At 38.8% G+C, this 23,549-nt stretch overlaps 3 protein-coding genes across 4 annotated transcripts; 2 read left to right on the top strand and 1 right to left on the bottom strand.

The window, feature by feature from the left end:
• The first annotated feature begins 5,598 nt into the window (after nucleotides 1-5,598).
• On the top strand, nucleotides 5,599-10,412 carry LOC143377098 (uncharacterized). Its single transcript, XM_076828018.1, is given in 11 exon segments — nucleotides 5,599-5,787; nucleotides 6,922-7,109; nucleotides 7,205-7,414; nucleotides 7,503-7,715; nucleotides 7,790-7,902; nucleotides 7,971-8,196; nucleotides 8,908-9,117; nucleotides 9,195-9,398; nucleotides 9,480-9,692; nucleotides 9,774-9,886; nucleotides 9,989-10,412. Coding segments are annotated over 11 exon segments (2,004 nt in total). The 5' UTR covers nucleotides 5,599-5,722; the 3' UTR covers nucleotides 10,238-10,412.
• On the bottom strand, nucleotides 9,456-23,185 carry LOC143377365 (calcineurin-binding protein cabin-1). 2 transcript variants are annotated; one of them, XM_076828561.1, is made up of 15 exons: nucleotides 22,987-23,185; nucleotides 20,968-22,526; nucleotides 20,000-20,164; nucleotides 19,750-19,938; nucleotides 19,539-19,682; nucleotides 19,275-19,455; nucleotides 19,090-19,214; nucleotides 17,754-19,016; nucleotides 17,292-17,667; nucleotides 16,665-17,219; nucleotides 15,732-16,628; nucleotides 13,618-13,781; nucleotides 13,274-13,541; nucleotides 13,028-13,174; nucleotides 9,456-12,946 (listed from the first exon to the last, which is right to left on the bottom strand). In XM_076828561.1, the coding sequence occupies exons 1-15, from the start codon at nucleotides 23,068-23,070 to the stop codon at nucleotides 11,180-11,182; spliced, it is 7,884 nt and encodes a 2,627-aa protein (XP_076684676.1). In that variant the 5' UTR covers nucleotides 23,071-23,185; the 3' UTR covers nucleotides 9,456-11,179. The 2 variants fall into 2 exon arrangements, with proteins under 2 accessions (XP_076684676.1, XP_076684675.1); XM_076828560.1 differs by having other exon boundaries at nucleotides 15,732-17,219.
• Nucleotides 14,012-15,714, top strand: LOC143377387 (uncharacterized). Its single transcript, XM_076828602.1, has 6 exons — nucleotides 14,012-14,127; nucleotides 14,201-14,267; nucleotides 14,515-14,710; nucleotides 14,797-14,971; nucleotides 15,042-15,292; nucleotides 15,363-15,714. The coding sequence occupies exons 1-6, from the start codon at nucleotides 14,052-14,054 to the stop codon at nucleotides 15,672-15,674; spliced, it is 1,077 nt and encodes a 358-aa protein (XP_076684717.1). The 5' UTR covers nucleotides 14,012-14,051; the 3' UTR covers nucleotides 15,675-15,714.
• Nucleotides 23,186-23,549: the final 364 nt, after the last annotated feature.

The following is a 23,549-nucleotide window of genomic DNA, read 5'->3' as shown; positions in this document are numbered from 1 at the left end:
TGGTACATTTATTTATTTACGATCTGAGGGCGTGGGCATCTTTTGGGGGCTTTATAGATTATTATGCAATTAATTTGCAAAATAAAATTGTTTATTTATTGCTCGAAGAAGTTTTTTGAAAATTTAACAGTAGGGTAAAACAGAACACCCAATCCGAGAAAATGGCGCTGCGCGCCATCTATCGGTACGTGACCAAAAGTGGCGCCCCCTATTGAAAAAAAAAAAAAAGCAACTTTGCCAGGCTGTATCTCTGTTCCAAGTGCAGATAGAACAAAATCGTAGAGGAAAATTTTGCACTGTTTAATAAACTCTATCATCCTGCGCAGTTACTTTTTTCGTAGGTGCGGCGGTACACTTGAAAACTGCATTTGAACTCATTTTTTAAATGGAACCATACAATTTTGTTTACATGAATTTATTCCTTGCGTTATTCTGCGTATAAAAAGTATAAGGTAAGATAGTCGAAAACTCAATAGCTTACGAGATATTTAATTTTATATAGGAAAAAATATTAGTACGAAGTTTCATCGTTTGGGGGCGCCACTTTTGGCATATTTCGTAATAAAATTAAATATCTCGTAAGCTATTGAGTTTACGACTATCTTACCTTATACTTTTTATACGCAGAATAACGCAAGGATTAAATTCATGTAAACAAAATTGTATGGTTCCATTTAAAAAATGAGTTCAAATGCAGTTTTCAAGTGTACCGCCGCACCTACGAAAAAAGTAACTGCGCAGGATGATAGAGTTTATTAAACAGTGCAAAATTTTCCTCTACGATTTTGTTCTATCTGCACTTGGAACAGAGATACAGCCTGGCAAAGTTGCTTTTTTTTTTTTTTCAATTGGGGGCGCCACTTTTGGTCACGTTCCGATAGATGGCGCGCAGCGTCAAATTTCTATGATAGGTATCCTGTTTTACCCCGCTGTCAAATTTTCAAAAAGCTTCTTCGAGCAATAAATAAACAATTTTCTTATCAGTATTGATTGCCAAAAAATTTCTAGTGTTCACAGAAGAATCCTATGGTCTCCGATTGCAAATAAATGAATAAATAAAGGTTTAGCGTGTTCGTGAAAATAACCTCTTTCCCAGCGAATTTAACTTCTAAAGGCTCTTCCACGCAAGAAACAAACACTTTTATTATTGGAAATGATTGCATAATGATCTACAGAACCTCTAGAAGAGACCTGTTCCGTCAGACTGCAAATAAATAAAAAAAAAAAAATTTGTATACTCCGATTACATGACTGTTCCAGTAAGTTAACCTATTATGTTTATAAAATTATTTTACCTAAATACTTTTAGTGGTGCAATTTAAAGTACGGACACCTGGTTACCTCCTACAAGCACCGCAAAATATTCTTTTCAGATCGAATTATTATTAACTATTTTTGGAGCCGACAAAAAGAAAATGACAATATTCTGTGATTAACGGAAATATTCATTACCGAATAATGTGAATTCTGTAGACTTCAAGTTATCGTTGCAGTTTGTACATAAACCTTTCTGACAACGCATAATGTCGCAAAGCACCGTTTGCTTGGACACAGAATTACGAAAGTTGAGGCCCACAGAGTTGTACATGCTGGGGCAAATTCTAAACATATCAGACAATTTTCAGAATGCACAAAATTGGGCTTCGTAACAGGAGAACATGCTGTCGAAAGAGGTGGCACTAAGTAACGTCTTCGGAGAGAGAATCGAGGATGCCTTCGAAGCTGAAATTCAGAATACCTCTTTTCGCTTCATGTTCTCCTGATACCTGGGCCAAAATCTGGCAAAAATTTTCAGAACGCACAAAATAGGGCTTCGTAACAGGAGAACATGATGTCGAAAGAGGTGGCACTAAGTAACGTCTTCGGAGAGAGAATCGAGGATGCCTTCGAAGCTGAAATTCAGAATACCTCTTTTCGCTTCATGTTCTCCTGATACCTGGGCCAAAATCTGGCAAAAATTTTCAGAACGCACAAAATAGGGCTTCGTAACAGGAGAACATGATGTCGAAAGAGGTGGCACTAAGTAACGTCTTCGGAGAGAGAATCGAGGATGCCTTCGAAGCTGAAATTCAGAATACCTCTTTTCGCTTCATGTTCTCCTGATACCTGGGACAAAATCTGGCAAAAATTTTCAGAACGCACAAAATAGGGCTTCGTAACAGGAGAACATGTTGTCGAAAGAGGTGGCACTAAGTAAGGTCTTCGGAGAGAGAATCGAGGATGCCTTCGAAGCTGAAATTCAGAATACCTCTTTTCGCTTCATGTTCTCCTGATACCTGGGCCAAAATCTGGCAAAAATTTTCAGAACGCACAAAATAGGGCTTCGTAACAGGAGAACATGATGTCGAAAGAGGTGGCACTAAGTAACGTCTTCGGAGAGAGAATCGAGGATGCCTTCGAAGCTGAAATTCAGAATACCTCTTTTCGCTTCATGTTCTCCTGATACCTGGGCCAAAATCTGGCAAAAATTTTCAGAACGCACAAAATTGGGCTTCGTAACAGGAGAACATGCTGTCGAAAGAGGTGGCACTAAGTAACGTCTTCGGAGAGAGAATCGAGGATGCCTTCGAAGCTGAAATTCAGAATACCTCTTTTCGCTTCATGTTCTCCTGATACCTGGGCCAAAATCTGGCAAAAATTTTCAGAACGCACAAAATAGGGCTTCGTAACAGGAGAACATGATGTCGAAAGAGGTGGCACTAAGTAACGTCTTCGGAGAGAGAATCGAGGATGCCTTCGAAGCTGAAATTCAGAATACCTCTTTTCGCTTCATGTTCTCCTGATACCTGGGCCAAAATCTGGCAAAAATTTTCAGAACGCACAAAATTGGGCTTCGTAACAGGAGAACATGTTGTCGAAAGAGGTGGCACTAAGTAACGTCTTCGGAGAGAGAATCGAGGATGCCTTCGAAGCTGAAATTCAGAATACCTCTTTTCGCTTCATGTTCTCCTGATACCTGGGCTAAAATCTGGCAAAAATTTTCAGAACGCACAAAATTGGGCTTCGTAACAGGAGAACATGATGTCGAAAGAGGTGGCACTAAGTAATGTCTTCGGAGAGAGAATCGAGGATGCCTTCGAAGCTGAAATTCAGAATACCTCTTTTCGCTTCATGTTCTCCTGATACCTGGGCCAAAATCTGGCAAAAATTTTCAGAACGCACAAAATAGGGCTTCGTAACAGGAGAACATGATGTCGAAAGAGGTGGCACTAAGTAACGTCTTCGGAGAGAAGTAGAAGCCTTGAGCGAAAGTCGATAGAGTTTGAGAGTAGTGAATGGCATATTTAAAGTAGTGCTTTAATGCGAAGATTTTTAAAACCACTCTGCGTGGAAGGATCTTTTTAAGTGTTCTTTTTAGCATGTCTTTTATATGGGATTTGGAATAGGAAGGAGTAAGTAGAGCTCGTTAAATAAAAAAACTCTTTTACCACTTAGCTGCAATTTATTCAAATCAGTGAAATGCAATACAATGAAATGTTACAAGTGTAACTGGGTTAGGTCTGGGTTAGGGGAGGGTTAGGGGTATCCGTTAGGGATTTCTCCACGTAAAAAAAAAAAAAAAGGTCTGGGTTAGGTCTGGGTTCGGCTGAAGCAGTATCAGTCGAAAATGCAGCCGGTTTAACGTCTTCTATGTAAAAATTCCTTACCTGTAAAGCAGAAATATACACGATTAATAATCGCTCTAAGTATGTGAGATTAGTTACATCGCATCGGCACACTCTAAACTCTAAACATGTCACACACGCACAGCATTTCAACAGATTTCAGAGTACGTAGTTGCTGAATTGGCCGCTGCTCGTGTCGCACCCAACGTTACCGACTTATTCTAAAATAAGATTACAGTGCTACGAGTGGTAGGAATTAATATTAAATCTTACCGGAAACATATAAAATCTAAAACGACTAATTTCAATCAACATGTTGCACAATAAAATTATTCCCTTTACTAATATATTTTCATACGTGACAAAATGTTGTAACGTTTCTCCCATTTTCAATAATAGACAAGTCATGTTACTAAAAATATTTTTCTTCTTACAGGTTTTAACTTCGGAATATTTCGACGGAATGATGGAAACCTTGATAGTAATCACAAGAAAATAGTGACTTTATATACCTTATACTTTATTGTAACACTGTAAAGGCCTTTTATGCAAATATATTGAAAGAAACTTGAAACAAACTGTATTATTATTCAGAAATACCTTTTACATATTCCTATCCAAATTCCAAATATCTATGGTATTTCCTTAAGAATACCATAGATTTCCTTTGTCTAAACTAACAAATTTCATTTTCTGGGGATATTCCCTCATCTATTTTCCCTTTTCACTTAGAATTCCTTACTGCTAACGTAGAATATTGTAGCATATGCACATTTCAAGTAATTGAAATGTACAATGAATTTGCTACGTTCACAGTACCAGCCGACTTTCCGTTTAAATTTTTATAAGTATAACGGAACAGCTGAGAATTTCTTTCCTTATTCAGAATAGAATACAGAAATAGCAAACAGCTCCCTCTCGCGTTCACCGGGTAATCGTCGATCTATCGGTATTACCATTTCTGTGCAGGAAAAAATGCTGTAATACCGACCTGCCGAATCGGCCAGGTCACGTGACGTGTCTACCCCCTTAATTTACTCTATCATTGACAACGATGCTTGGTTGATTTGGAGTTTTGAGATATCAGAATTATTTGTGATTAAAAGTTTCTTATGTACCTAATTTCAACTGTATTTTTTTCGCCGAAAACTGGTTTTCCGAGTAAAATATATACAATCCACTTTCAAACTTTGTTTAGATAAGAGAAAATTTATGCGAATTATGGAAAATAGTATATGAAAACTATGACCCGTTTATAATAAAATATGCTTGCGAGCAGTTTCAAGCTGTTTTAAAATATGGCTATCGTCATGAGTTATGTGCTGCGAAAGGAATTTATATTACCTGAAATTTCATATGGAGGAACACGTATGGCTGGTTTCGCTGGGCATTAATAATCACTCGTCCAAGCTTTACGTAAATATGTACAATACGATTATCGATTAAACACGCGCGATTGGCTACGCGCGTGCTTTTAGACACTGCTGGTTGCATACTTCCAGGCGCAAAGATTTAAAAATGAATTCATGAATTGTCTATCCTTATAATCCTTTTCCTTTGTCCTTACTTGCTACTACTACATAAATATGGATTTCATTGGTGGGAAGGGTTAATGAAGCTTATGAGAAAAATTACATATATCAAACTCTTATTTTCCATCTGAATAAACATTTAAGTTATATTAGCAGTAACGTATTCTTCTTTATACACTTTTTCATTTGATCCGTGATCAAGATGGCCAGACTTGGCCTAAATAAAAAATGAAAAGAAAACAAATCATTTATAACGCTTCTCACCACGCTTGGAACACAGGTGATTGCGTAATTTAAGTAGTTTCACCTTTGTTAAAATGGTAATATTGATTTAGTTTATCGTTTGCGATATAAGTACATAAGTATATGTAGTTGACATGGTGTATGTACCGTGTAATTTACGATTCTGCATAGAATGTAGGATCGGTGAATGTAGAAATGCTATATAAGGGTTACCTTCGCCTGGCAATGGTATCATTCATTATTTTTCTGTTAAACGTGTCGTGTGGTAGCTGTGTCCCTCGTTTCTCTGTGTTGCATGTAAATTTATTCCTTCTGTCGTGCTAATTAGTCGATTACGATACAATGCGAGGTACTGTGTACGAAACTTTGCTTCTGGGAATAAGCGCCATTCTCTTGGCTCATACTGGGTAAGTGAAAGGATCGTCGATCTCATGTTGGAATTTAATATGGAGACACGCTTCAAAATATCAACCCGAAATGTGATGCAGAATTTTCTAACTAATTTTTCATTGATCATAGTATTTGCTACGATACACTAGATTCACTATTTACTATTTACTAATGCGCCAACTTTGTAAGGTTAGCCTGGGTCCAAAAAAGAATTAATTTTTTTCTGATTTGTAACATTCAACAGCCGTTTCTTATAGATTGTTGCGCGCTGAATACGAATCCGCACCTTCGGTTTTCGAGAAATTCGATTTAAAAAAAAATGCAAATTTTCAACTTTGTACATCTCTTGTGTTGAAACTGTAATAGTTATTAGGTTGCTTGTTGCATAAAATTATTCTATGAACCCTCGCGACACACAACGGTATAAGTTATTATTGAATTATAGACATTTAAGTATGTTTAAACAACGATCAAAAGGAAAAGGACACTCGAAATGCACCAATTTTTGTTAGGTATTTTTCTATATATTTAAAAAACTAAGGGTCCAGGAGAAAATCTGACGACTCCGCGCGATGCAGCAGACATTCTTCATCCGGAAACCATGAATCAACAGAAGTGGTAAAACTCCTTTTGTTTTCAGTACAGAACCGAAAGAGTTTGGCAAAACGTGCCGCTCAACGTGACAGATCGCGTAATGCGCGCGCCGCACGTTTTGCCAAACTCTTTCGTTTCTGTTATGAAAACAAAAGGTGTTTCACCACTTCTGTTGATATTTTCTGGAGGAAAAATGTCTGCTGCATTGCTTGCACTGGTCAGATTTTCTCCTAGACCCTTAGTTTCTGAAATAAATAGAAAGATATCTGCCAAATTTGGTGCATTTCGGGTGTCCTTTTCCCTTTGGTCGTTTAAACATATTTAAATGATCTTAATTCAATAATAACTTATATCGTTTTATTCGCGAGGGTTCATAGAATAATTTGACGGAACAGGCAACCAAATAACTATTACTGTTTCAACTGAAAAGGTGTTGAAAGTTGAAAATTTGCATTTTTTTTCAAAATCGAATTTCTCAAAAAGTCACGCTGATAGCGACGTATATAGAAACTATCATTCTCAGTCTATGGAATCGGGGTTTTTCTTGTTATTCATAGAGAAGGAGCTTGTCCAAATCTTGGGAATGAGGATGAAGTAATTATTGAACCTTTAGTAGGAAAGTTTGAGCATAGCGAAGGCCCTCACTGGGATCATCGTAGCCAGAAACTCTATTTTGTCGATATAGATGCACAAAAGATATGCAGATTTGATCCTGTAACAAAAGACCTTACCTGTACTTACATAGGTAAATGAATGGTTGATGCAAACATTTAAATATTAAAGAACGAAAATAAATGCTTTTGACCCATTAAAGCCAATTTGAGAACTAATTATTGCTAGCAAATGGCCCTGTTGGAGTTGCTATTCCTGTCGAAGGAGAACCTAACAAGTTAGTAGCTGGTACCGCGACAGATTTCGTTCTAGTCACCTGGGACACTAACAGAAATGTTACACGGTCCGCTGCTGAAACATTAGCTGTTGTTGACACAGACCGTATTGGCACCAGGTGGAACGATGGGAAAGCAGATTCTTCGGGAAGGTTCTGGGGTGGTTCGTTGAAAAGCGTCGATCTCTTAGATGGAATCATTAATTTCTACAACTATCTGTATATAATAACACACTCATACTTCCTTTGCAGGCACAATTGGCCCGGAAGTGAATAGCGTAGTTACACCCAATCAAGCATCTTTCTATCGCATCGATTGTGACCTGATACCAAAGAAAGAGCTCTCTCCTGTGACCAACAGTAATGGACTAGCTTGGAATCTCGAAGATGATACGCTTTATTACATCGATACGCCTACCCTTAAAATAGCAGCGTTCGACTTTGATTCTGTCAAGGGAGTTATATGTATGTATGGAGCTATTAAAGTAACGTAGTAATAGTGAAGTAAAGTGTGAAAAAAATATCATTTCTTTATACAGCCAACAAAAGGATTGTGTTTGATCTTGAAAAAAATAATATTACTGGGCTGCCTGATGGCATGACTATAGACAGAGATGGAAATCTTTGGATAGCTCTTTACAGTGGAAGTGGCGTAAGTATCGTCATCGCAAGCCTAACTTGCTAATAAAAGTATTTCTGCGATAAGAAATTTTTTAACAGGTGCTCAACGTCAACCCCCGTACCGGTTGTGTAATGCGTTTTGTCAAGTTACCTGTTAAAGACGTAACTAGCGTCGCATTTGGAGGCCCGCTTTTGGACATTTTGTACGTCACAACGTCCAGCCGTGGTTTAACTCCCCAAGAAGAAGCGGAACAACCATATGCTGGTTATGTCTTTGCTGTGCATGGTTTAGGAGTACATGGCCTTATCGCAAACTTATTTAAATACTGATTAATAACGTAGCTAAACTAATGTATTCTAAAGAAATGTTTCAGCCTCGAATAATACATTCTACTTTAATAACTAATTAATAAATACGATTATACAGAATTCCATTTGCCCATTTTGAATTATCAGTACACCAGTAAGTAAAACTACTTAGTAAGCAATAAAGTGTAGAAGAGGATGAGTTGTAGTAATGAAGCTATCAACAGAGATATCTAAATCTCATAGGGGAGTGGCCAGATATTATGTAACACCTTTATATCATATCATTGGCTCTGTACTTTTCTTGTGGTATTTTTATTTTCAGATTAAGTGATTCATGATAACCTTTCTACTTTACACATCATATAACAGATCTCTATATCTATTATACTAGAGCCTAATGAAAGAAAATTATGCTCGAAAATGCATGACTCTTAATTATCTGTTATCCTCGCTGAATCTACGCGTGTAGTGTATGGTATATATAGGAGAGGATTCTTCCAGTTTTTCATTAGCAGTCTCGCATTGATCTCGATTGTCCAGTTAAGTTTTAGTGCCAGTTATATCGCGTTACCCGTCACGGACACTTATACCGGCTTTGCCTGCATAAAAAGAGCAAGTATCGTTCAACTAAATAACTCAATAGCGATGTAAGACAAAATCTGGATGTAGTATTACTTTTGGCTGAACAAAAACACCTGTTGCGTGTGTGTACATTTTTAATTATTTGTATGCCTGATTTCACATGATTATATTCTTAAATTTAGTAGAAAAATGTCTGGAGTGACCGTTGAGCCATTAGCAGGGCCATATGAACTTAGCGAAGGCCCACATTGGGATCAAGTTTCTAAGAAGCTCTACTTTGTCGACATATTTGCCCAGAAAATATACAGATACGATCCTGCGACAAAGTCTCTTACATCTGTCTGCGTAGGCAAGTGTTTAGACACCTGTATTTCACCATGTTTATGGTACTTAATTGGTATGTAACCCAAGCTTTTTGATTTCCAGAGGCAGGACCTGTAGGATTTGCGGTCCCTGTTGATGGTGCCAGCGGTAAATTGGTAGCGGGAGTTGGTACAAACTTGGTCTTGCTTGCATGGGATGGAGAAAAGGATCTCGCAAAATGTGCACCTCAAACATTGGTTACCCTAGACAGTGATCCTCTTCAGACCAGATGGAACGACGCAAAAGTAGATAAGTCTGGAAGATTATGGGGTGGTTGGTTTATCACATTTATTCTTATGTTGGAGAATATATTATTCTAATCTCTCGGAGTGTACAATAAAATAATTTTATTAGGAACAATGAGCCTCATGGAAGATGGAGTATTTCCACCCAATAAAGGATCATTTTATTCTGTTGGTAATGATCTGCTGCTGAAAAAACAAGTATCTCCTGTAACTATAAGTAATGGAGTGGCTTGGAGTCTCAACGAAGACACGCTTTATTACATTGATTCGATGACCTATCAGGTAGTGGAATACAATTACAATCCTCAGACTGGAGATATCTGTAAGTAATTTAGAACGTACCTTGTACGATATAGGAATCTTGTGAAATTAATCTACATGCTCGATTAATCTTTATTTCCAGCTAATAAGAGAACTGTCTTCGACCTCCAGAAGAATAATATTCCTGGAGTTCCAGATGGTATGACTATAGATGCGGATGGAAATCTTTGGGTGGCTGTATTTGGCGGAGGCGGCGTAAGTATTTTAGCAATCTGTACGACGGCTTTTCAATCGCTCTGAAACTCATCAGCGGAATAGATACTTGACATTAACTTTCCGGGAATATTTAATACCTAGGTGTACCAAGTTCGGCCGAAAACAGGTGAAGTGTTGCGCTTTGTCAAGATCCACAATGTCCAAAATGTGACCAGCGTTGCGTTCGGAGGCGATGAATTAGATACCTTGTACGTAACGACAGCAACCACGGGATTAACCGAGAGTCAATTGAAAGAGCAAACCTACGCTGGCTATGTATTCGCTGTAAAGGGTCTGGGTGTGCGTGGTTTGATTGCAAATTCATTCAAGCTGCCAGCTAGATTAACATAGATGCAATTGTATAAATAGTTGGCATATATATACAAATGTATAAAACATATTTCCTTAACACCTAAAATCTCTAGAACAACAACTAACTTCAAGCAGTGTAAACTAGAGATACAAGACTATCGTATTTATAAGTAATCGTTGCAAAGAAATAAACTACAGAAGCTGAAAAAAGAAAGGTTGCTGTTGACTTCTTATTTAATAGACATACTAAGTGGTATCTTAAATATATATATGTATATATATGTATGTATATATATATATATATATTTTTTTTTAATCAAAAAGACGTTCTTATAAATAGTTCATTAGAAAATGTACAGGTTTCGCTAATACCTAATTATACACTTGCCTATCATTCTTTTTCTCCATTTTGCTTTTTTACATACAAAGGAAAGGTCTCCAGTTGCTGAGAATGTACAACGGTAGAAAAATAATGTGTCGTTTCGATAGTATGCAAGAACGTTTCCCTGGAATCATCATGAAATAATGTTCATCGTTACGCGTGTTATCTCGATTGTTACCAGAGCACCATACTGAGACATTCTCGTCCAACTGTTCAAAGCTTACAGCTTCCAATTATCCTCTCCCTTCATTATCCCCATAGTTTAGAATATAAGTATTATTATCTATTGCCGCATATATAAATGTATGTATGTGTGTGTGTGTGTGTGTGCACGCGCACGTATTTCTGTATGTGACTGTAAATGACTCCACATTAGGCACAGAAGTGAGAGAAGGCTAGCAATCTATTTCTCAGTCATCCTCAATGAAAATGAAACAACTCTTGTACGATAGCTAGAACGTTAGAAAACGCGGCTGGACACTTTATCAATAATGCATCGCGAACAATTGCAGGCGACAACGTGATTGTTCATGAATAATAGGAGGATATCAAGACAAATGAGGAAGGTAACGGAAGCTAGGCGTTATCATCGTGGGCGTTCAATCGTCCAATGTTATGATCTCAACGCTATCGTTGCCAGATTTCTCTGGTTTCTTGCTGGATATGTTGCTGGATTTCCCTCTAGGTAGATCGTATATGCTCATGCAGTCTGCGGTTGACGGCCTGAGGGGATCAGACGACACCTTCTGTGGGAGTACACTGACGCCGGAACACAAGTTCTTCGGATAGTCCATGGTGGGCTTGATCTGCGCCTTCTGCTGAGGTATGATCTCCAAGTGGGAGTGCTGTTTCAGCTGAGAGAGCATGGAGAGAGTTTCAGCAGAGCTTCCTTGAGGGAAGGAACTTGCCAAAGAACTAGAAATGTCGATGGGGGGAGGAGGAGGTTTCGTTTTCACAGATGACTTCTTGTAACCGGAATATTTGGCACCTGGTCCTTTCAGTCCTGGCTGAGGGCCAGGGTTCACATGGTTCACGGGGTTCACGGGGCTCACCGAGATTCCACTTAATTCAGGTGGTATATAAGGTGGCTGACCCATGGACGAGTTGCCAGGCATGCTGCTCAGCAGACTGGAGAAGCTGCTGGGTATCGCAGGCATAGCTTTCGCTGGTTTCGCCTTCCTTACTGGGTTCTGTATGCTGGCCTGCGAATAGGGCCGCTGTGAGTTCTTCTTGGACAGAAGCTTGTGCTGCAACGACGTTCCTGTGTGAGGGACGGGCACGGTCACGGCCGCGTTCATGGGTAGCGTCTGCTTCAGGCTTATCGAGGCAGCTATCGTCGCGTGGGCGACCTGGGGCACTGCGGTTGGGTTCGTAGTAGCGGTGCTCTTTAAAGGTGAATGCGACAAGGCGGAGTTGTGGGCCGGCTGGGGTTCAGTTAACGACTTGGAGACCCTGATCTGGGGCGCGGTCATCTGCTTTGGTGGACTAGTCTTGACGTGCTGGACGATGGATGGCTTGAGAAGGGAGACTTGAGTTGTTGGTGTCTGTAGAACTGGCTTCGTGGGCTGAGTGATTTGCAGAGACTTTGGCAGCTGGACTGGTAGGGAATGGGGGGAATCACTCTGCGGGCTCTGTTTACAGGGCTTACTTTTGGATGGCATTGTATTTACAGGGGTTATCGATATACTCGGTCTATCTTTAGTCATTGAGGCTGTAGTGGTCGTTTTTGTCGTGGCCGCCGGCTGCTGGTACATTGGTGCGGACCGTGCGGTAGTGACCGTAGAGTTGCTCAAGCTCAGCAACTGTTGCACCGTCAGGTTGTTTAGGTTGCTCAGATTGTTTAGGTTGTTCAGGTTGCCTAAATTGCTGATATTCGGGGTGGTGCTGATGCTGGAGGTGGATGTGCTCATTGTAGGTATGTTGCTAATACTGGGCCCAGTGGGTATCGTACTGCTCAAGCTAGTAGTCAGATTAGACAACGAAGAGAGATTGTTCTGGTACTGTCTGAGAATGTCTTGGTAATTCCCCATTTGGTTCAAGTAGTTCATGGCTGATAGGGGATCCATCATGCTGCCACTTAAACCACTGGTTAATAAAGCGGATAGTATGTTTGGATCCACTAATGGATGCATGAAGTAGGGATTCATAAGGGAACGGTTGCCCGATGCACCCATATAATTCGCGAAGTTGTTTTTTGCGTTAAAGTGGTTCATCGTGTTGTTGCCCTGCTGCATAGCTTGCAAGTACTTGTTGACATTTGGTGGGCGTCCTCTCGGTCGACCAGTTGATGTCAGATTTCTGTATGGCTTTCTGCTTTGGGATGACTGCGGCGATGTTGAACTAACTTGAGGCTGAGGCGTCACCACCTATGTAAACACATGTGTCAGTATTGAAGTTTAGCCAGCAAAGCAAGCATCTATCTTATAAAGCACCAGGAGAGTGCTTACAGGTGTCGGAGAGGCAGCTTGAGGCTGCACAGGTATATCTGTTGCGGGCTTGTCGAGACCGGAGAAAAACTTGCTCAAAACTTTTCTATTGTAATTGTAATCGTTACAAAATTTCGTAGCAATCTCCAAAACATTCCCTTCCAAGTTCTGTGAAAGAGCGAGTCCAGTGTTCGATTACAATGATATTTTCTATCTTTTAAATAGATATTTATATAATGTAATGTTATATCACAGGTATTGACTTACTTTATTACCGACATATGTTTTATATGTATCCACTAGAAGAGCAGCGAGTACTTGTATAGTTTGTTCTTTGGTTTGGAAATTTTTCAAGGCTTTTTGATATACCCAGTACGTATCGAGGAGTACTTGAGTTCTAGCGTCTACACTCTTATCAGGAGCAGGCTCAGAAGTAGCCGATCCCATTAATTGCACTTTAGTTCTGAGAGATTGTAAGCAGAGAGTCAACGCTTGGCAAGACAATTGCTCCCTTTCTGAGTCACGTAAGTATTTCCTAAAATAATGAAACATAGATTTTATGAAAATTCATTTAATAATCTGCGTATGAGACTTTTAATCTGAAAATATACTTGTCGGACTCTGGTATCTTTCCAAGTTGCATGCTCAATTGCATTAACATACGAGCATCATTTGTCTCTTTAAGCACTTGCATCAATAGTGTTACGCATCTTGACATATGAAATGCAAAGCTTCCTGGCCTGTCTACCTCTCTGTTCGGTATATGCCAGACACCCTGGAAAGATAAGATTAAGTACTGCTTTTAAAAATATCCAGTGCTGGCTAAGTAGTTAAAAGATTAAGCGAGGGGAGGGTATAAGTATACATACTGAGTACGCTAATAACGCTGCTTGTTGAAATATAATAGTAAAAGTTCTACGACACAATGGTTCTGCATAATGTACTTTTGTAGTAAACATTTAGATCGAAATAAGGTAGGACTAATAATCTCGGATATTTTTAAACTTTTAGATAAGAAGTTGGGAAGTGTACTATTGCCACGTATATGTATGTAAATTTCTACAGCTATAATTACCCCAAGAATAGTAAAAGTTGTGCCATAGCGTTTGGAAAGTCCAGAGGTATGCAAATATGTTTTATAATTTATATTAAAATTTAATGAAACTTATTAACATTTTTATTCCATAAAAACAGACAATATGAAGATAAATTCTAAGCTATTCGTTACAACTTTTCTTGGTTTGATATCATGCAGCGTCAGGTAAAAATTCAACAATTTCATATGGAAAAGAAATCTTTATGTTATAATTTATGAACGACTTGTCAGAAATTTTTGGGTTGAAAAGCATAATGCAGAAGGGTTTAACCTATGTATACTCATTTGCACTTTTCCCCTTCGCACATTTCGATATAATATACACTGATACGATATACATATGAATTCTTTCGCATAGTATATATTTCATCATAAAAGGGAATAGAGAGATTACTGTTAAAACTTTTCCAAGGTCCGTTTACGCCGCGCAGAAAGTTATAATAGATACGGACGCTGGGTCGGATGATGCTGCAGCTATACTACTAACTCTTAAATCTGAATTCAAAGGATTCAAAGTAATAGCGATTACTTGTACATACGGAAATGCACACTTGCACAATGTGGTAGAAAATGTACTTAAAGTTTTAACGGTTGCCAATAGAAGCGACGTAAGAACATGTCATCCTCGTTTCATACTTACATATACCGCGCTGCATGAAATTCTTTAATATTGCCCTTGCATGAATTTTTACAGATACCTGTGTACGAAGGAGTGGATCAACCATTGATACAGAAGTATGTTTTTAGTGATTGCTACTTTGGTTCTGACGGTTTCGGAGATTTCAATTTCACTGATAAGATCACTGCTAAAGTAGATAAAAGTAAACATGCTGCTGTAGCACTTGTGGATTTGGTGAAGAAATATCCAGGTTTGATACTGAATGACGTGATCATGCAAAAAGAGATTCGATTTAAGATCTAATTCATTACAATTTCTAGGTGAAATTACTCTACTGAGTCTTGGTCCGTTAACAAATGCTGCCGTAGCAGTTTCATTGTACCCATCGTTTTTCAAGCGTTTAAAGAACCACATCATACTAGGCTCCAGTGTAGCTGGTATCGGCAATAGTGCACCTAACGTTGAGTTCAACTTTTATCAAGACCCAGAAAGCAATTACATTGTATTGAATCACACTAAATTAAGTGTTTTATACCCATGGGAGACTGTCCTTAGCAGTAATATATCTGTGGTAATTATTTAGGAAGATAATTCAAGTAGCGTTTATCTGTTGTTGGAATTTAAAATTTAAATTCAAACAGGATTGGCGCGTGAACGTATTGGGAAAGGTGAATTCTACTATCGTACGATTTTTAAATGAAGCGGAAAGAATAAGTATACCACAGTCTACTACATGGAAACCTTCGGATGCAATGGCTGCCGCAGTTATGATCTGGCGAGAATTTATAACACGATCCATTAAAACAAATGTAGATGCTGTGTATACTGGAATGGCGAGAGGCTCGGTACTAGTAGATTATACTAATCTAACCGGCAGACTGGAGAACACAGAAATTGTACAAGCATTTAATGTGACTGCTTTCAAGGATGTACTGTTAGAATTATTTTCTTAACTCTGCACGAAAATGAAATGAATAAATGTTAAGCAGCAGTGATACGTATGTACTTACGCTGAAGAAATTCGTGCTCTTCCTATCGGCAAACAGTCCTTGGAAATTCTCGCCTGGGTAAAACTGACAGTTGTAGCTATCCAACAAGAGATTCCTACACTTTGTTATATCCTTGGCAGTCTTATTATTGAAGAAGAAGTGTGATAATCTGTAGAACGACTTGTAGTGTTCCGAAAATCTTAAAACGCACTGTTCTAGACCAGCTAAACAGTACGCGATTAAAGTAGCAACCTCTTCTTCCGTCATGTTCTCCTCTTTCTGCGTGAAATCAGATTCTTTCTTCTTCTTTTCACCGTCACTCTCGCCGGAATCGCTATCAGTGTCGCTAGAACTATCGCTATCGGAGCTGTCCTCACTGCTGCTCGATTCATCGCTGCTACTAGAACTGGAATTATTCGTTTCTGTTGTTGTTGTGGTTGTCTGTGTTGTTGTCGTACTTTCTTGAGAGCCTCGCCTGCTTAGAGTCACCTCCTCTTTGGCACTGCTCGCAAGCTTCTTCTTCTCGCCAGATTTATCCTTCGCTTCTTTGTTACCGCATTGTAAATCCTCGTTTTGTAGCCACTTTCCCTCAAATTTTCTAGTGTCTTCGTCTTCTGGCGTGGACTGTCGCGTTTCCTGGCTAATTTCCATCGCTTGCTTCATCAGAGCATCCATCAAGTCTTGAACATTTTCTGCCTTCTCCTCGTTCTCCACCACAGTAGCAACTTTCACCGAACCTGTGGAAACCTTCTTGCTCTCTTCTGGTTTTGACTGTGGCTTCGCTTTCTCGGTAGATTTCATTTTCACTTTCTTCCTCTGCGACTTGAATTCATTGCTCTCGTCGCTGGACAACACCATAATGTCGTCCCCTTTCTCTTTCTCTTTCTCTTTGTCTTTGTCTTTCTCCGTCTCCGTCTCCTTCTCCTTCTCTTTCTCTTTCTCTTTCTGCGAAACCATCTCGCAAACTCTTGTGATTACGTCGTCTATCAGAGCCACAACATCTTGCATCAATTGTAAATGCGACACGCTGCCCAGTTTTATCTTCTTGACATTGTCCTGCGGTAACTCGGTAGGCGATCTCTTACGTGTCTCAGTCTTCTCCGTACGCTGAGTCGCACTGAACTTGTTCGTTCTATCTATAATTTCTATCTCCTCGATACTGTTTGAACGCTGGCAAACGGTGACAAGATTTCTATCTCCCTCCGTGGCAACGTCCACCTCTTTGCCGGTATTTTTGTTAGTAGCAAAGGGGCCGTCCTCCTTGCCCTTCTCGTTCAGCTTTGAACTGTACTTCATGAAGGGTCCTACGGAACACTTCTCGAGATGTAACTGCAGCAACTGCCCCAGAGATTTCTTCACCGGTTTGCCCTCGTGTTGTTCAAGGTATTTCAGTATACTTGCATGAATACGATAATGTACTTCTAATGCCTCGACCGAAAGATGCTGCGGACACTTGTGACTTATTCTACGTGGGAATTGTGCATTATTGTTGTACAACAGCTCGCTAGCCTGCAATGCCAAGTATCGGTCAGTGTGAACAACTTTGAACATCAACGTTCCGATAAAGATGTTTGCACGTACCTTTGTGTAGTGTTCCAGGAATATAGGAGGATCCTGATTCTTCTTTTCTGCGACTTTACCAAGCATGTACTGGTAAAGCCACCTTTCATCGTGGGGTATCGCCCCGTCTTTGATCCCAATAAATAAACGCGCACAAGATTGAAAGCACTGATGCGCGATTTCCAACATTTCCTCTTTCCTAGTTTCTAAGAACTCGAACCGTTCCATGCTCAGCGTGTCCGTTTCCTGCTTTAACAATCGCGAGCAGAAAGAGTGGACAACGTATGCAAAGCTTCCATATTCTGTCCAAATAATATGATTACAAGAGTCTAACTCGACAGCATGTCTATAACTAGATTGAGTTAACTTTGCCTTGGCTAGAAGTTTATCTTCATTTCTGAATATAAGAAGAATATGTCATCAATATTATTACGATGTCCCGTATGGTGTGAATAAATGATTCCAATTCCAGTTGATACTTACATCGGTTTATACTTGTTTAACCAGGTATCTATTACAGTGCCCGATGACATTGCTAAGCCGGTCCAAGAGCTCAACCTCGTTGGATGGAAGCACAAATCTAACAAATAGTATCGAATGGCCGCGCTCCACTTGCAGTTCTTGAAATAAAAGTCACCTAGCAAGTAATATATAGTGGACATGGAATGCGGCAGGGGTTTTTTAATTACTGGCATTGTCTCTCGCTCTTCCATTATGTATGCCATCATGTCATCGATCACTTGATTGGGATCGCTTTCCGCAGGAATTAGCTTCATTATTCGCTTAAACAACTCCTCCGTGTCTGTGCTAATTGTCAATGACCTGGGCGAACAGAACTCTGGTATCTGCTTAGGTTTATAAAAATCGAATAGCAGCTGCGCTCCTTCCCAAGTCACCTTCATCTGAGGCACTCCGTGGTCCTCCACGTGCTTTGGTCGTCCCTTGTTCACTCTGTTATAGTGACCGTATAGGCAAAAAAATATTTGCTCCAGATATTTCGAGACTTTACCTTTTACGCTGGAAAACTGTGGCGTGTCCAACTTTGGGATAACTAGATTCAATGTGAAAAACAAGAGTTTCGCTTCGTTATAGCAACACCATGAATGTCTACCCATGAATTCATGGGCGATAAATAAGATCATAATGGATGCTGGAACACCTTCGTCGTCATCGTCTGATTCGGAGTAATTGGAACTCTGCTGTCTGTTCTTGTACGACGATTCAGCCTTTGCTCTCTCTTTATCTTCTTTATACTGTAAAATATAATGCAACAGAATCCAAGGGAGAACAGTTTCCAGTGGCATTTCGACAGTGGTATCTGATACGTCCAATTGATTGCATACCACGTGAACCAAATTCTGTACTAATCTAGAAAGGCGAGCCTCTGGCAAATACTTTACGACGAAAGTGCTAACTTCGATTGTACAAGCCTCCAGCTTTTCGAGTCCCATCAAAACAGAACTTGTCCATTTCTTTTGTTCAGCTTCGTCGGATGCATTCAAATAACTCTGCCACGCTTCGTTCAGGCAAGCCTCTGCCCATACGTAACATTCCTCGTATTGCTGAAGCTGCCATAAGCTCTCTAATAACATAGATAACTGTTGTACTCTATCAACCACATTATCGCTAACAGATGGAAGTTTATTTCCCTGTTTTGCAAATTTGAATGTATCTTGCAATATGTAAGCTAGTTCAGAGTATTTCTTTTCATCGTACAGATTTTGTATTTCTCCTAGTTTCTGTCCCCTATATTTAAAGTATGTTCGTAAAATTATGGTTCACTTGAATGCGTTAAACGAAATTTCGTAGGAAAACGTACCTCTGAATAGATTTCAGTTTCTTTTCTACAATTTTAATACTGATTCGAGAATTATATTTACAATTAGGCAGGTGGAGGTAGACACTCTGATTTTGTTTTTCCAATTCCTGCATGCGACTTAATAACTGAAACACATTTCGCGATAACTTTCTGTTAACAGAATTAGAAAAATTCAAGTCGCTTACCAATTCTAAAGTTTCAATAACAATATCCGTGTCCCCTTGGCACAAAAAGATATTAGCTTTAACCCACAGAACCCTCGATAATATGAAAATATTTTCTTCGTTTAAAATATCCCTTCTGACGCTTGTAAAAATGATGTGTCCTAACTCCTCGGATGGCATTCCTGTACCAAGTTTATCTAGTCTGAAACAATGCATAATTTTTTATGCAATTTTTTGATTCGTGAGGGATGAAGTATCTACAAAAAAAACCGGAAAGAAACATACGTTGATGAAGGTAGGATATCTGGTTTATTACTCAACCACCTATCCGTATGAAGTTCGCCAAACAATAAAGTCATTTCAGCATCTAACTTTAAGATATCATCCTTTACATCTTCTTCGAATGGCGATGGATGTGGAATGTGTTCCCTGTAAAAGAAAAATAAATTCTATTTATCTTAGTACTTGGAAGAAAATTTGTATGTGTTTCCCATACCTCATAAATGTGTACGCTTGTAAATATACTTCTGACATTCCATTCGGCCATTCTTGATTCCATTTACTGCATAAAAATTCTGTGTATCTTGCCAAAATGACCATCAGGTTGCTTTTACCACTGTGTTCAGTAATAAACATATTCACTTCAGCAGTTTCAGATTCCGTACCAAAGTAATTTTGATGTCGACTGCAGAGAAAGGATATTAGTCACTGAGAAAGGCTCGTTTGCGCGTTCTTAAATAAATTACCTAGTATCGGGACTTGGTGATTTCGAACTTTCCGAACTTTTAACCATGTCCATGGCGTTACTATTATTTTCTTGATTAGCAAATAATTGATACAAGTCCATCGTATCCATAGAATCGTCCATGTTCTTAGAAGGATCGTCTTTGGTCAGTCTTACTGTATCTGGTCTAAAGCATAAAGATCATGGCGTATTCGTAATATAAGCCAAATAAATTTTTTTGAAAAAAAACTTTTAGCCCGTTCATACGCTCAAACTAGGCAAAACATTTTGAAACTTCGTTTCCTGCGCTTCATCTTGATAAAACAGTATCATAATGGATGAAAAAAATTTGAGTCATCGATTCAAAAACTAGAGACTTCAAGCGTTAAAATTCTTTCTTTAAATATTTTTTGCGACCATTTTTCGCGGAGATACAGCCATTTGAAAATCACCAAAATTTTCGGGAAATTATAGTGTTCCTTTAACTTTTTCCAGGAGTGTATATACATTAGGGTGGCTCTTATTTACACTTGGTAAAAAAAAATTTCAAGATATTCTTCGGGGCACCCTTCAGAATACATAGTTCCAAATAATTAAAAAAAAATCCGTGTAAAGTTTGAGCTCGATCGGATAACGGGAAAGGGTGCCCCTGGGCCCTTAAACATTTAAATCATTATTTAACAGCTCGCGAAGTCGATTTTATATAATATCCTCCAAGTTATTGATTAAATAAAAAAATGTGTGAAACAAAAGTTGTAGATACGGATAAGGAGCATCTTTTATGTTGTATTACTTTTTCTCGTGCGACAAACGGTCATAAATAAAAAGTGCTCTAGAAGCATTTAAACTTTCAAAATTTGAGGAAAGTTTTTTTAGTTTGTCGCACTTTTTTCAAAAACCGTTTTTCGCACGAGAAAAAGAGCCACCCTAATATACATACATAGAACCAGTCAAAATGTACATAAATATAGAAATATTTTGAACACATACAATAATGTGCTCGGAAATATTCTTCGAAGAGTTTCTTCTAATTGAACATCATCCCTTTCAGCTTCTCTTCTATTTGAACTCCTCACTCTTGCAGATCGCCTCATGCTACTGCAACTCCAAGCCCACTGCTGTAAGAAGCACAGAGCACTTCGGCGTCTCTTTTTCACTTTCTGCCCTTCTTCCTTCCCCTCAGATTTATCACTGGAATTCTCAACCGCCTTGCATTGTGTTGTATCTATCTTTTTCGAGTCTTTCTCATGCAGTTTATCACCAGACTTGTTGCTGTCTTTATCGCTAGCTTTATCATTCTGTGCTTCGTTACCAATGTTATAAGTATCATCCATTGTTTTCTCAGAGTGCGATTTATCTCCGTTCTCATCCATATCGAAATTGTTCTGCTCCTCTAAACCCTGTTTCACATGATTTTGCTCTGAAATTCCTGGCTCTGTGTCCGAAATTCTCAGAGGATCTTCATCCTCTATTATCTGCACATCACTGGAATAAGATTTCTTATCATCTTCTGCTTCGACTTCCATTACGGTGTCGGTACCGTCGCACGCTTGGTTGTCATCCGACGCGTCGAGTTGAAAATTCATCTCATCCATGTCCGTTCTTATTGATTTCTGATTATCATTTTCTTCCTTCACAGGAATATCTTGCGGTACCTCTTGATCTGTATTTGTATCATTATTTCCTTGAGTATCATCTTCGGTAATCATTTTCGACGGTGCTTCTTCGGGAGCAAGAATTGTTAAATTAATTCTACTAACAAAGTTTAGATCATTTTCAGTGATGTATCTGTGCATATCTAATAAACTCTCTCCTAGATCTAACCACGTGCAGGATTTTATAGATTTCGTTAGCGTCAAATCTGGTAATGGCTTCGGAGTAAATTCTATTTTACAGGCCTCTGCCCAGTTTCTGGCGACTTCTCTTGCTTCTTCTACGAATTTATCCCCTATTATACGATCGTATTCGGTGAACAACGGAGGATCTAATTGCCAATCGCTATTATACCATTTATAGCATTCTTGGAGGCATGGAATGTCTTTGAATATTCTATCTCGAAAGGCCAGACCTTTCACATATGTAGGATCGCGCTCTAATGCCATAGAAATATATAAAAGGCAATTCATATAATCAGGAATGGCATATAAGGCAGTTATTATGTTGTCTAAACACGGCCAATGATTTGGATTACATTTCAAGCCTTGCTTAAAGGACGAACAAGCTAACTCCAGGTTAGATGTTTTCATAGCCAATGTGCCCATTCTATACCACAACATTACATCTGTTTCGTCCAAATTTGCCGCTTCCCAATAGTTTTCAATGGCGTCGTCGTAATTCTCCAACACTGTTTGTATGGCGGCAATATTTTTGAAACAGGAATATTTTAATGACAACATTGGCCTAGATCTGCCATCGGGCACCTCAGGTTTTACAACCTCATCCAATAATTCGGTCTCTAAAAGATCTTTAAAAATATTCAGCGCATCTTCTTGCTTGTTTTCCTTTAACAATTCTAAGGCTCTATTATATTCCGTCAGGGCTATTTGTTCCTGCAAGAGATGTGCAGAAATTTATGAAGCTAAATGTATTGCAACTTCCAATTACACAGTAATATCTCGTGTACAAGGTCGACTCTATAAACTTTGTAAAATAAAGCTCGAGACAATAGAGATATAGAACAAGATAAAAAATACATTCGATCTATGCCTAAGATATGTATCGATACATGCTGTATTGGCCAAGGGATCACCTAACATGAATAGTTATTACTCGTGGAACTAATACAACAGAATGATTTTATACGGATAGTAATTATATACCATGAAGCATAATGGTTTACAGAGAATAGCTACTATTAGAACATTCCCGTCCGATTCACATCATACAGTTGTTTAAATTATTCAACATGAAACAACCAGACAACTGTAAAGGCCAACCAGATTTCCAGGAATGTGCGAATTTATTAGGTTAGGTTCTTTGGGTGGAGAAATTAACAGTCGTGACACGTACTTGCGCTTCTTTCGTGATCGTTGGTACATCATCCTCTTCGCTTTCTTCGCTGGATTCCTCGTTTAACGCCGATATCTTTATCATTTTCACGTATCCCTTTAAAACCCGGACTTATGTATAAAACATCAACAAATCAACCGGTTTTTTTAAGCGCCGCCATGCTACTGAGCATACAACGTCAACGACATAACTCACACAACGTGGTGCTGCTGGTTTGTTTGTACGTACGATACATAATTAACACAATACACATACACTATACACTTATAAAAGGTGTCGAAAAAGTATGCACGCAGTGTTCAAAATTTTTTCGATCGTTTCCAACAAAAAAAGATTCTCGCCGATTTAAATTCGAGTATTGATAAATAATATGTAAAGTGGATACTTAGAGTTACATGAGATTAATAATTTGGGTCTTTACTAAAAAAAAATTATTGACTTATGCAATTTTCGCATTTAATTCGCATTTTTATGCAACTTCTTTCGACCAAATGCATTTGCATTAAAAGCGCGCGAAAATAAATAGGTAATTGTTTTGAATTATTCTTGACACTCTGTATAAT

This window comes from Andrena cerasifolii, chromosome 15, assembly GCF_050908995.1.
Source record: "Andrena cerasifolii isolate SP2316 chromosome 15, iyAndCera1_principal, whole genome shotgun sequence".
NCBI classification, from domain to species: domain Eukaryota; kingdom Metazoa; phylum Arthropoda; class Insecta; order Hymenoptera; family Andrenidae; genus Andrena; species Andrena cerasifolii.
Note: the sequence above shows the minus strand (reverse complement) of the source record. Positions and strands in the feature narration are given on the sequence as shown.